General features: G+C 35.1%; 2 protein-coding genes across 2 annotated transcripts in view; one reads left to right on the top strand and one right to left on the bottom strand.

Moving 5' to 3' along the window:
* The window catches only part of LOC127854698 (uncharacterized), a 45880-nt gene extending 31514 nt beyond the window's left edge, over positions 1 to 14366 (bottom strand). Inside the window, exons 1-3 of the mRNA XM_052389757.1 lie at positions 14355 to 14366; positions 12857 to 12936; positions 2673 to 2831 (exon numbers count right to left, since the gene is read on the bottom strand). Coding sequence (XP_052245717.1) covers positions 2673 to 2831; positions 12857 to 12936; positions 14355 to 14366 — 251 coding nt within the window. The remainder of the gene's footprint in view (positions 1 to 2672; positions 2832 to 12856; positions 12937 to 14354) is intronic.
* Positions 6596 to 8823, top strand: LOC127854825 (E3 ubiquitin-protein ligase TRIM33-like). The gene is made up of 2 exons (XM_052389891.1): positions 6596 to 7123; positions 8033 to 8823. Exons 1-2 carry the CDS (start codon positions 6795 to 6797, stop codon positions 8544 to 8546), a joined length of 843 nt encoding a protein of 280 aa, XP_052245851.1. The 5' UTR covers positions 6596 to 6794; the 3' UTR covers positions 8547 to 8823.
* Positions 14367 to 14584: the final 218 nt, after the last annotated feature.

Genomic DNA, 14584 nt, shown 5'->3' with positions numbered 1-14584 from the left:
AAATGGAATGAAATGGCTTTGAAAATGGAAAACTGACATCCAAATGTCTTTCTAATTTTCCCTTAATTAATAGTAAAAAGAATATGACCAGAATAAGAACAAAATGAATTTAAAATAAACATCAACAAGAGTTCCGCGGTCGGAGATGACCGCATTGAAGCCGGATTTTTGATTTAAATGACAGGAAAGTACCTTTCGTGTTTTTGTCAATGCAATACTTAAATTACTGAAATATTGTTCAAAGGTCAAAATGAAATGTAAGTACTTTTCAAGGCATGAGCAAACCTTGTGTTATGTTTTGAATGCATGCATATACATGAACAACAATAACATTTAAGGTCACAAATATGAACTTGAATTGACAATTAGGAAAGTTTGATCTCAATTTTTTTATTAGCAAATTAGTAACATATTGTTTGAAGTTTCCATCAATTTCATTATCAAATGTAAGAAAATAAACTTAGATGAAATAATACTATTTATTGTTTTGCTTTCACATACCTACACAGAAATCCAGACAGCCTTATGATCACTCCAAAAGGTTTCTATCACACCAGTTCTAGCAGTGACCTTGACCTTAGAATGAATGACCTTGAAATGACCAGTGGTCATCTAAGTGTGCTTGCAAACCTTCATGTCAAGTTTGAAGACTCTATGTCCAAGCATACCAAAGTTATAACAATTTTAACATTTTAACATTTAAGGTCACAGTGACCTTGACCTTCAAATGAATGACATTGAAATGACCAGTGGTCATCTTCTAGTACTGGCCAATCTTTATTTCAAGTTTGAAGACTCTAGGTACAAGCATACCAAAGTTATAACATGAAATAAGAACTTTAACATTTTTACATTCAAGGTCACAGTGACCTTGACCTTCAAATGAATGACCTTGAAATGTCCAGTGGTTACTTACTAGTTCTGGCCAACCTTCATGTCAAGTTTCAAGACTCTAGGTCCAAGCATACCAAAGTTATAACAACTTTAACATTTTTACATTCAAGGTCACAGTGACCTTGACCTTCAAATGAATGACCTTGAAATGTCCAGTGGTTACTTACTAGTTCTGGCCAACCTTCATGTCAAGTTTCAAGACTCTAGGTCCAAGCATACCAAAGTTATAACAACTTTAACATTTTTATATTGAAGGTCACAGTGACCTTCACCTTCAAATGAATGACCTTGAAATGACCAGTGGTCATCTGTTAATCCTGGCCAACCTTCATGTCAAGTTTGAAGACTCTAGGTCCAAGCATACCAAAGTTATACCATGAAATAAGAACTTTAACATTTTTACATTCAAGGTCACAGTGACCTTGACCTTCAAATGAATGACCTTGAAATGACCAGTGGTTACTAACTAGTTATGGCCAACCTTCATGTCAAGTTTCAAGACTCTAGGTCCAAGCATACCAAAGTTATAACAACTTTAACATTTTTTATATTGAAGGTCACAGTGACCTTGACCTTCAAATGAATGACCTTGAAATGACCAGTGGTCATCTGTTAATCCTGGCCAACCTTCATGTCAAGTTTGAAGACTCTAGGTCCAAGCATACCAAAGTTATACCATGAAATAAGAACTTTAACATTTTCGAGCACGCCGCCACCCCGCCCGCCCGCCCGCCCCCCCGCCCGCCCGACAACATCAATCTATAAGCCGAGATTTTTTCGAAAAAAATCCGGCTAACAATAGTTTAAAGCCATATTTCTCCATATTCCTCCTACATCATCATCAACAGCAGAAATGTCATCAACATCACAAAACTAACACTACCACAATAACTAGACATCATCTAGATGAAAACTACTTTAATTAGAGAGCGGACACTGTGCTCAATGTTTAAAACACACTAAGTGACCCCGTAACCTAGTCGTTGACCCGGCATGACCCATATTCGAACTTGACTTAGACATCATCTAGATACAACATCTGACCTAGTTTGGTGAAGAGCGGATAAAAACAACTTGAATTAGAGAGCGGAACGACCGACCGACAGACCTTTAGACAAGTTCACTCCTATATACCCCCTTCATGTGTGGGGGTATAATAATAACAGGTTATATCTCAAGGGACATAGAATTTATGATAATATTTTTAAACCTAAACGCAAAAGTGTGACGGAAGGACAAAACAGACAGACAGGCAGACAGACAGACAATTTGCTCACTATATTCCCACCTTCGGGGGCATAAAAATATATATTTATAATAATCCATCATTGGAAGGATATATAATTTTGTGCAAAGTGATAAAACTAATAATCAAACACAACTCCTAAAATGAATAACAGCTTCTTGTTTAAATACATTTTAATTGCCACTTTAGACTATTATGAAGTGAACAATTATTTTTCACTGTGTCAGTTTACTCCTTTTCTCATGCTGAGGCATGTAACCAGGAAGGGTTTTCATTTCCCTATATAAAAATCGCTGCTGTCTTTGCCCATAATATCTAACAATGTTGTATTCTGCCTCTTACCTTGCTGAACAGCTAAACACTGTCACCATCAACTGTGATGCATTCATTCTCAATTTTAAGGTAAGTCAGTAAAAACACCACACCATTTTCCCAACATAAGTAAAAGCGCCATGCTTTTTCCCAATCCAATAGGCCTTTCCCTCATTCCCAATATTGTGAAAATAAAAACTGCCCATTAAATAAGAGTTACCTTTGGTAGGTAACCCTGCTTGGTCCAGCAATTCTGAGCCCTGTGATAGGTTCCTGTACAAAGATGCTGGAGGTTGTGACCTCTAGGGAGGTTCCCAGCTGGTCTGTTGCCGTGACAACCATCTCATGTAGACCCACCTTGAAGAACTGATGTGTCCATCTACAGAATTAACATATGTGTTTAAATTGAGCCTCACTCTGCGAAAAGGGGGTTTATTGCATGTAGGTAAAGTATAATCCCCGCACACGCTTATCAGGGATGACACTTTCCACTTTTCTTGAATTTTTTTTTAAAGGAATACTCATGGCGAAATTCCAGTTTGGGCAGAAAGTGTTGTCAATGATCAGCCTGTGCAGACTGCACAGGCTTATTTGGGAACACATTACTAACATGCATTTAACCCCGTTTTCTCAGAGTGCGATTGAATTATAAAATATAAGCAGGTTTATTTGACATATTTATATTTCTAAGAGGATTGGGAGTTTAGGGGGGATATAACTAATTGCATGTGCAAATGATTTCAGAATGCTATTTTAAACATGTCGGTTGACAATCGGACATGACATAAACAAGAGTTCTTCAATTAACTCCAAGACTGATCCTCTTATGTCTTTACTAGTTAATTATATAAAATCCATTCTGGTATCAATTTGAATGTATATCCTGTGTGCTATAACTCTCATGAGTTAACAAGAATCAATGTTTTAGCTGGATACAACAAAGCAAAAACATCATATTACTTGAATACAAAAATATTTAATAATGGAGCTATTAATTTTTATATTCTGCTTTTTAGGGTCTACAAAACTAATTGGACTATAAACCTCAGGGACAGATATCTGTTGATGAACATGCCACATCAATTTGATAGTCAATTAGTCAAGGCTGACTTAATGTCAAATCTTCTATAAGATAAAGCAAAATACTCCATGGCAATGACATTTCCGACAATTAATGGCAAGGCAAAAAGAATCAGTAATTTGTTATCACCTGTGTAACATTTTAAGCTACAGAAATTCCACCCAAAGAACCAGAGTGGAGACAGAAAGTCTTCACCAAAAACATGTGCCATTGCATCCATCAGTGAAATGTCACCAATGTAACCAACCTTTGCCAAGAACTTAATTCTTTCACCTCATTTTAATCTAGCAGCAAGAACATTATTTACATAATGTCTAGATGATCAGACTTACTGAAAGGCCTTCAATTAAATGTGTTGGCTCCAATGTGGATCATTCATGTCAAGGCAAAGAGGGCAAACAATCAACCCACATATTATATTTTAACGTTCAAGTTTTAGTATAATTTGAGTCCAAAATTAAACTCGAGTCTTCAGAGGGTTTTTTATAACAGCTAAATAAGAAATAAACTTCCAAGCATCATGGCAGCAATGTCCCTATATGGACAGGAATTATACCTCACTCGTCGCAAAATTCAAATGAACAAGCAAATTCGTTGAATTGATATCCCCCGCAAATATGCTTCTGGACACAAAAATGTTATATTTGACACAAAAAAAGCATTTTTTCAAGTTACAAAGGGCCATAACTCTGTCATTAACAGATGGTGTACAATGCCATTCGGCGTGCATCATCCTCTCATCCATATATATATACTCATACCAAGTTTCAATGACATCAGCCAAAGCATTTCCAAGATATGGCTCCAGACACACAAAAAAACATTTTTCAAGATACAAAGGGCCATAACTCCGTTATTAACAAATGGTGTACAATGCCATTTGGTGTGCATCATCCTATTATTTATATCTATATATATATATACTCATACCATGTTTCAATGAAATCCGCCAAAGCACTTCCAAGATATGGCTCCGGACACAAAAGTGCCGGATGGACGGACGGAGAACGCCAAAACAATATCCCTCCGCTATCGCGGGGGATAAAAAGCAATCTTCATGAAGATTTTGCAAACAAATGTGACTTCTAGGGTGTTCACAAGCTTAATCTTTTCTTTGACCATGTGACCTAATTTTATACCCCACACAACCCAGTTTAATTTCTTGGGACCAATGATCTGACCAAGTTTCATGGGAAATAATTTAGGCCTCTTCAGTGTTTATTAGCTTGTTTATTATTTGACCAAGCATCCTAAGTTATGACCCTTCAGGATCCAGTTTCCAACTTGGCCCCCAATTCCTACCCTAATAAACACCCTTACCCTATTTGAAAAAACATACATAAAAATTACATGCCAAATTAATGCTAGTGTTTGCTGAAACAATAAATGCAAACAATACAATGACATAATTAACTATATAACATGCTGCAGGCCCTTTTATGATATACTTGTGTTTCAATCCCCCCCCCCCCCCCCCCCCCCAAGGCAGGCATATAGTGCTGCACTGTCGGTTTGCCTGTCTGTCCGTCCCTCTGTCTGTCTTTCCGTCACACTTTTGGATTTAGGTTTCGAAAAATGCTCATTACTTCTATGTCGCTTCAGATGTAACCTTCACGTTTGGTATGCATGTGTATATGGACAAGGCCTTTCCATATGCACAAAAATTTTGACCCCTGTGACCTTGATCTTAGGGTCCGAGTTTAGGTTTCGAAATCTGCGTTTAGGTTTCGAAAAAAACGTTTTTCGGGGGCATATTCTAGTGGGACTAAAGGAATAACGTTATTTGTGTCTACACACCATGTTTATATATTGGTTTTTGATTGAATAATTTATCACATCAGACATTACTGCATTTCAGCAATATTTTTTTACTACGAAAAAACATTAACTTAAACACTACATAAACAACGCCACTGTCACTCATTTGTATCAATGATGACATCGGGTATTCCTGCTGTAAATAGGATAGATGGTACTAAAATTATATCCAACATTAACAAACAAAGATCAAGCATAGATACCATCAAAAGAAATATACAATCAGTTTAGCGGATATGATTTTAAATAATTTAAATTAAAAAAAAAACAAAAATAAATAAATAAAACAGCAATTTCCAAACACCTTTCTAATATTATTTTTCTATTTTTTTTTAATTAAACTCAATTTATTTACATATTTTAGAGTCTCACCAGAATAATAATAAAAAAAAATAAGTAGTGTGAAACCCAAAGAAGTTTAACAAAAATAATCATGTCGAACCCTATCACCTGCAAGCAGACCATCGCAAAAAAAAGTGAAGAAGTTAATGGGAAATGTCATTTCAAGATGGATTTTTAGTAGGCCATTATTTTTTTACATAAAATTACCAACAATCGATTGATATTGGCAGCAAGAAATAATGTTTTCTTTTAGGTCAGAAATGTTTGTTTATAAACAAAAGCCAGGAGGCATAAACGCAAAACCGCACAAAAAGCAGACCAGTGAGGATACCGCTATTGAGTATATAACATAAACGCCACAAGTATCTTAAAGAAGAATCAAACACGTATTCAGTAAATTTAAAATTAAATAAGGGACAGTTTAAATTAATTAAACTATCCTAGAGCTTCGGGCTCTTAATCCAATTTTAAATATGATTCTATTAATTTGCCCATAACCTTTGCATCAATATAAGTTATTATTAGTTATTTACTTTATTTGCAGAAAACTATAAAGTAATTAGAGCAGCAATATTGATATATTCTTTCTGGGGATGTTTGAAGTGTTCACTAGATAATTAAAAGGTAAACAGGTGACACTCACGACTGGGCAAGTTTTCATTGTTAAATGTATAATAACTAGATTGTTAACTTTTGAAGGTCCTTTTTAAGTTTAATGTTTCTGATTTATTTACATCCCTGGATTAATGATAGTTTGTATATTTTACACAATTTTAAGTTAAATTTAAATTTACATTTTACATAAAAATGCATTTATTCCGCTGACGTTTAACTTTTGCATTGAGTTAAAATATACAATCTTTATCTGTCAATGTATTGACTATTGAAGAGTTTATAAAATTCAACAGCATTGACAAAGAGTTCACTTTTACATTTTAAACCACGTTATACTGTAAATAGCCTAACTTGGTAATATGATACAGGTTCTTTATAAAAAAATGTGCTACACAATACACAATCACATGACCGGATATCGTCTGACGTTGGTAACTAAGATTGAATTTCAATTTTCAACGACCGAAAATATCAATAGTGACACAAATGGCTTCCAACATGGAGGGTTCAATCCATAGAGGATGTGACTTTATTTTTGACTTTTCTTGTTTCACCTGTCAGGAAAATGATAGAAACACAGAGGCTGGATTTTACTGTGAGGAATGTTCTAAATTTTACTGTAGCAAATGTGTGGAGTATCATAACTATCTTTATAAGAAGCATGCCATTTTGAGCAAAGAAAACATCAGCCTATGGCCTGAGACTGATGTGGTTGAACAAGACAAATGTAAGGAGCACCAGAAAGAAAAACTGACAATATTCTGTGAGGACCACAGTGAGCTGATATGTCATGTCTGCCATTTCCATAATCATCAGTAAGTACAGATACACTTGCTATGAAGAGGTTTTATTAAATGTCTATACCAATTTTTAGCCATCCTTTATCTCTCCCAGGATAGTAAATAACTCACAAGAGTGCCAGATACTTTTTTTCAAATTTCTTATGTTAATTGTAATCTTGGTTTGGTTGAATATTGATTTTTAACCACTGCATCATTCATGAAACAAGAGTTAATTGGAAAATTGAGCAAAGCCGTACCTGTGGCCTTGACCTTGATCTCTGACTTCACAATCATGATGGGACATTCTTCATAAAGACAAACCAGCATACTGATTTAAATGATGCTAAGAGATTTCTAGATATAAATATACATAAACAATTGTAATGCATCAAGAACACGTGGTGACCTTGATCTTTGACCTCTTGACCTCATTATCATTTTTCTTTCCTCCTAACAAGCATAGCGATATAGATGATCATATGTGAAAGCATTCTGTAGATTTCATGCAGAAAACAATTTCTTTATACAAAGTCAGATGATCTCAACCTTTTACCTTGTGATCTCAAATTAAACAATCAAATTTGTTGAATTGATATCCCTTGCCAAATAAATTGCGTTTATAAATGGGAGCAAATCCCTTGATAAATGGTATAATATTATGGCTTAGGCGGGGGCTAAAAACGTCTTTTTCGCCCATTTTACCACTATACCAATTTTTATGTTCACAGGTCAAGGTGTTCTCAAAATAAATTTAGTGCAAAAACAAATTTCATTCTCCTTTATGTGACCTTGACCTTTGAATTTGTAACTGGTTTTATGAGACATATGTTTTTAAAGATATTTTGTGTGACAAAATAATATGATTCAACATAAATTGTAGATCTAAAAATATTAACCATCCTTTGGAAAACACATACATGATTTAATTTGATGTTTTTGTAGGAAATGTAGTCATTTGGTACTAATATCTGACAAAGTGAAACAGCTGCATCAAAAAGGAGACTTCAAGCAGTTGTCAGCAACTATTTATGCACAACATCAGCAATTGATACATGAGAAAGATGACTTAGAGGAGAATATTAAGTCTCTTGAGAAATCGTACACAACAATTCTGGAAGAAATCAACACTTTACGAAAGACAATTAATGATTCTTTGGATCAATTGGAGAAATATACCAAGAAGGAGTTGGACACATTTCTGGTCACAATGAGAACATCAATTCAAACTGATATTGAAAACTGCACTAAATCCATCACAAATATTACATGTCATCATGAAGATTTCCTGAAAATAAAAGACAAAAGTGAAGCACTTAGTTTTATCAAGTACAGAAAATGTATTGACCAGTCCCTTAAGGTAGAATCAGTTTTACAAGAAATGACAACAAAGACTGAAATGACACTTACCTTTAGACCTGATACAACCATCCAACAAACCCTGTCCACTCTCTCGTGATTGGGACAAATACTGAGAACAGTGGAACAATCACACCCTGCTAAAAAGACAACACAGAACACGGATAGCAGACAGAATAAACCTAAAGAAACCACCCAGTCTGACACTGAACACCAAACAACTTCAGGATTCAAGGTAAACAAATCCCATCCAGAATCTAGTATATGTAGAAGTTATAGCCCTGGAAACGGAACAAGTGATCTGACCAAGTCAGGCCAAGTATTTGATCCAGTATCAAGTTCATCACACCAGCTGGTCCAGAGATATCAACCAGGGGCAGTAAGCAAGCCTGATCAAATAATCAAAGTGAAGAGTAGTAAGAAGTACAATGTGAAGATTAAGGGTGATGAACCCACATGCATGATAAGCAGTATCTGTGAGACAGCTTCTGGAGAACTCCTCCTCACAGACTGGAGAAACAATAAAGTGAAGAGTAGTAAGAAGTACAATGTGAAGATTAAGGGTGATACAAACCAATGCTCTCTAACTGGTATCTGTGAGACAGCTTCTGGAGAACTTCTCCTCACAGACTGGAGAAACAATAAAGTGAAGCTCCTAGATCAGACCTACAAGGTGGTGGCCCACTGTGACTTGCGTAATGCACCATGGTCCATGTGCAGCATTGACTCCAATCTGGTTGCTGTTACTGTGACGTACAAGCAGGTCCACTTTATCAGAGTAACCAATGGTCAGTTGATAAAGGACAGGATACTGAAGCTCAAACATGATTGCTTTGGTATTGCCCATCAGCATGGTAACCTGTACATTACAGATGGCAATGCTCTGTATCTCTATACTGTGGATGGAAGACTGGTGAGGGAGATGTATAAGGATACATCATATCAATGGGCAGGTAATAATTATTCCTAGCATTATTCTGATGTTCAAAACTTGAAGGACCCATGCTTCTAATGTCATTGAAATCAAGCTTCACATAACTGTAATCTTATCAAACAAATATATGTTTTGTAAATAATGATATGCGCATCTTGAACAAAATTTAATTATGTTGTTTTAATGCTTATTCCCAAATATGATATTTTGCAAATCAAGGAAATATTTTCATGAAACATTTACAATTATATATTTAAATTAGACAATGATATCTTTGATAGTTATTCCACAAAGTCAAACACTTAAACAATGTATCTAATTAAAAGGACCACAATATATCACATCAGCAATACAAAATGTTCTTTATAGTTGTCATTATTATTAATTAAAATTTTATAAAGTGTTTTATGTAATGCACTTTTTCAATTAATACAAGAACAAAAAAACGTCGAACACGGTTGATGCTCCCCAAAGTTTTTTTGGGTCACAATATTGCACTATATATATTCAGATAAAAGGAAACGTCTTGAGGGCACAGTAGTTGGGAGGACAATAATTTTTTTAAAGAAAATTTCAAAGGGCCATAACTCTGTGAAAAATCATCCGACCAGAACCCGCTGATAATATGCACATCTCCTCTTGGTAGTGAAGCTTCCCATATAGTTTCATTGAATTCCGGTCATTAGTTGCTGAGAAATAGCCCGGACAAGAATTGCACTATATGTACAGTTAATGGAAAATTTCAAAGGGCCATAACTCTGTGAAAAAATCATCCGACCTGAACCCGCTGATAATATGTACATCTCCTCTTGGTAGTGAAGCTTCCCATAAAGTTTCATTGAATTCCAGTCATTAGTTGCTGAGAAATAGCCCTGACAAAAATTGTGCACAGACGGACAGACGAAGCGGCAACTATATGCTCCCCCCAAAATAAATTTTGGGCGAGCATAAAAAAAGCTGTACTTAAATGCATAACAAGATCATTAGACTCACTACTTTTTGTATCACACCCTTCATTTCCACATAACAACATATCATCATCACTGTCTTCTATACCACAGTAACCGCCTGTGCAGTGAGTCCAGATGGAAACAGGATATATGTGACCAACAAGGACAATAAACAGCTTGTCACACTATCCAAGGATGGCAAAGTGAAGTCCACCCTGAATGACTCTGCACTGGACTCACCAAGACTTCTAGCTGGCAGATTCAGGACAAGTTCTGCTGTGTGCATACTCTACAGGCACAATCATACAGGTGGACAGAGATGGAAGACAGAGACTGGCAGAGGTGGTCACAGAGAATAATGGTGTGGTTGGCCCTACATCTGTCTACTACAGCAAGCACACAGGCTCAATCATTGTAGGAATGGATGACAATAATGACATTACAGTGTTTAAAGCACAGTGACTGTTGGAGTAGGATGATGTCCATGTATAATAATGTACACATTTATGTAAACAATTTTCATTTGAAACAATGTTACCTTTTTGTATACAATGTATATAAGATACAGTGACTGTTGGAATAGGAACTACATGTATTCAATATTCCCTGTATGAAACTATTACAAATATACCATGAAACATCTTTTCCAAATCGTCATCAGGGAAAAATATAAATTGAAATATGCTCAAATATCATTAGAAAAAAGAAACAACTAATTAGTTTAATTTAAACTAAGTTTGAAAGGATTGTACAAGCATTAAAGAACAATCTATTAAAATGATTTTGTTTGAGGATTATATACTGTAAAACCATTTAATTTCATGTGGTGTGAATTTTCGTGGATTTCGTTGTTCCGCTGAACCACAAATTCAAGTACCAACGATTATTTTTACATTTTTAATCCAAAATCGGTCCTCTCCGAATGTCATTGCCGACATTCTTTATTGTTTTCGGTTATCTGAGATATTTGATTGAGATATGCTTGGTAATACAATATGTTGTTTTCTTGATAAGTGTTTGGGTAATAATTCTTTTTAAATCAAGCACGGAATTTAAACTGTACATCAACGATTGTTCTCATTTACGTGACGTCGTCAAATTAACAGTTTGCAGATTTATCACATATGTCGATTAGTGCCAATTAAAGTTAAAAGAGACATAACTGTTCACACCTGTATTTTGGGGACCTTATTACTCAATTGTTACTACTAGGGGACCGATTTAGCAGAGAATTGCAAATATTGTCAAAACAACATTGATGGCAATAAGCGAGCGAGCACCCACAAGATCGCCGCTTATTCGCTCTTATCGACAAATATCGGCAACACTTTCATGCTTCAGTGCACATTAATCACAAGCCTTGCTGTCAACACACATTAGCAGATTATTCTTCGTAATTACTCTGGTTGTTTTAAGAAAAGTTTAATTATTATGACTGTCAATTTTCACCCAAAATTTGAAATCCACGAAATTACATGTCAACGAATTAGTTGTTTTTTATTAAACCACGAAATTTCATACCGACGAATTTCTATACGTTTACAGTAGTTTACATATTGTTTATAAATTTCTTATGATATTGTTCATGATATGCATGCAATTAATAATTTTATGAACATTGTCTGTCAGTGTGTCAAGTAATTTGTAAACTTATATTTATGTGAGTGTCTTATCTAGCAATAATTATACTTGTCCAAATGGCACATCGAATAAAAAGAAAATGACCCAGTAACCTGAAAATTTAAGGATTTGAAATCTAAGAATAGCCTTGTCTAAAATCAAAATTGAAATAAACAGCTTAATAAATTTTCACTTCAACCTAAGCCAGCACAGACTAATCACAAAACCTTGTCAAACAATCCTAAGTGAATCCATGAGATCAACATAATTGACATAACTCTACCTTATACTTTGGGGACAGGGCCATTAAATGTCATGAACTAAGTAGTTACTTTTGATTAAATTGCATTTGTATATTAGATTTGTGAAAAATTGAAGCTTATGAACACATAGTAGGATAAATGCAGCCTTAAGATTGACTACAAACTTCTTTATTACAGTAATTAATGTTTTGACACAAACACTTCCTTTGCGAGAAGTTATATTTGATTATTTCATGAAAACAGAACAGAAAAGGAACTCAATAACGTACATTAAATTTTTCGCCCACCAGTTTCTGACATATAATGATTGAATTAAACTTCTATCAATGTCAAAACAAATTAGTTAACAAGAGATGTGTTTGTCAGAAACACAATGTCCCCTAATGTGCTGCTTTGAATATAAAAAAAAAATTACCTTTGACCTTGAAGGATGACCTTAACCTTTCACCACTCAAAATATGCAGCTCCATGAGATACACATGCATGCCAAATATCAAGTTGCTTCATCAATATTGCAAAAGATATATTTTGGGACACATACAATGACAGACAGATACATACAATGACAGACAGACAGACAGTCCAAAAACAATATATCCCCGATCATTCGATCCGGGGGGCATTAAAATATGCAAATCATTACTCTTTTGCACTTGCACCAAGAACATCTGCAGACCCATCGGAGTATCTAATATGGAGCTCATTCCAGTTGGATGTTTGCACCTGGAAAAAATTGAAAATCACTCACATTTTTCATGAGTTAACAATTAATTGTAGGTAATTAGAAATCTAAGGGACTACAAACACGTCAAAATACGCATCTTAGTGGTAAAGGATTAACAGAAAAAAACATAAACCTGAACACATCTGCATCACGCCACATAAGCATCAATTTCACAAGCATCTCAACAGGCTAAACACAAATTTCAACTTCATGAATATAAAGTCTGATAAAAAATTAAATTTTCCTTATCAGCATCTGTTCAATGAAAACATCTGACCATGCCAAACACAGTGCTTACAAAATTGCAACTCTGCAGAAAAAATGTCTCAACTCTTTCTGGCTCAGAAGCAAAGTGTAGTGATCAGTTACTAGCAGGCTCTTCAGGTGTTAGATGTTTGCTGCTCATCAGTATAGCAGGCTGTTCAGGTGTTAGATGTTTGCTGCACATCAGTATAGCAGGCTGTTCAGGTTTTAGATGTTTGCTGCTCATCAATATATTAGGGTTGAAAATTAAGCCTCTATAGTTTTAATACATAAAGAAAGGTCCTTTACCCTTTACCACTTGGATTTTTACGCATTTGTAGTCCCTTAGAAAGTTACATTTAATTTAAGACTTATCTTACTAGATTCAAATGTTAAAGGCTTCATCCCCTACCCTTAGATGCTGACAAGCAGCAAACAGCATAAAACCTCAACAGACTGTGAGTTACTCGCAGGCTGTTCTGGTTTTATGCTGTTTGCACATAGCTATTTTACTTTGCTTCTGAGTGGGAAAGGGTTAATTTAATTTGATTTTCTAAGGGACTACAAACGGGTTATTAAATTTAAGTATTAAATAGAGAGAGATAAAGATAAATTAAAATTGTCACTTGAAAGCCAAAAGGATCTATCAATATATCTGCAAAGAAAGCTGATATGCCTCCCTGGCTTTGAAGGCAATTACATACACATGAAATGATAAGGAAAAACACTCCAAGGTTGCGGAAGGCACCCATACATCACGTAATACTTAGCGGCATTTAACATTCTACACATAGCATCAGAACACCTCTAGAGTGTAAACATCCATAAAACATATGTCAGGACATAATCCCCCAGTATAAGTGCCAGTTAGTTGGGGCTCTTACAAAACATGAAACAATCTTGCAAACATTCATGAGGCAAGCACTTCCTAAGCTGTGTCATAAACATGCAATAATTCTTTGAATGATTATGACATCTTATTTACCTATACAATGCTTCCTTACATATTTGGCTTACACTTCTTGACACAGTCTGATCCTTGATCAACACTGTTTACAGTCTATTCTTGTTATTTAAAGATATTTTGATGAAAAAGAGGAAATCCTGGCAATAGGAATGGCCAATAGTACAAACATTTGATTGATCATTTTACAAACTCCATACAGAATCCTACTTTGGGATTCATATTTTCAAGTTCCTTAATTATCAGTAATTCATTAGAATGAGGGCATAAGACGTTACTAATATCCCACTAGGCAAACCCAATAGATGGATCCGGGAATTCTGACGAGTTTCGAAAAACCTACTAATCCCTCGGTACAAACAACGCTGATCCATTATATCAACCAATGATAGCATACTTTAAATGAGTCGTGTTCTGAGAAAACTGGGCTTAAAGCATAT

Source organism: Dreissena polymorpha, chromosome 13 (assembly GCF_020536995.1).
Source record: "Dreissena polymorpha isolate Duluth1 chromosome 13, UMN_Dpol_1.0, whole genome shotgun sequence".
In the NCBI taxonomy this organism is placed as follows: domain Eukaryota; kingdom Metazoa; phylum Mollusca; class Bivalvia; order Myida; family Dreissenidae; genus Dreissena; species Dreissena polymorpha.
The sequence above is the reverse complement of the archived record's forward strand: the minus strand, read 5'-3'. Positions and strand labels throughout refer to the sequence as shown.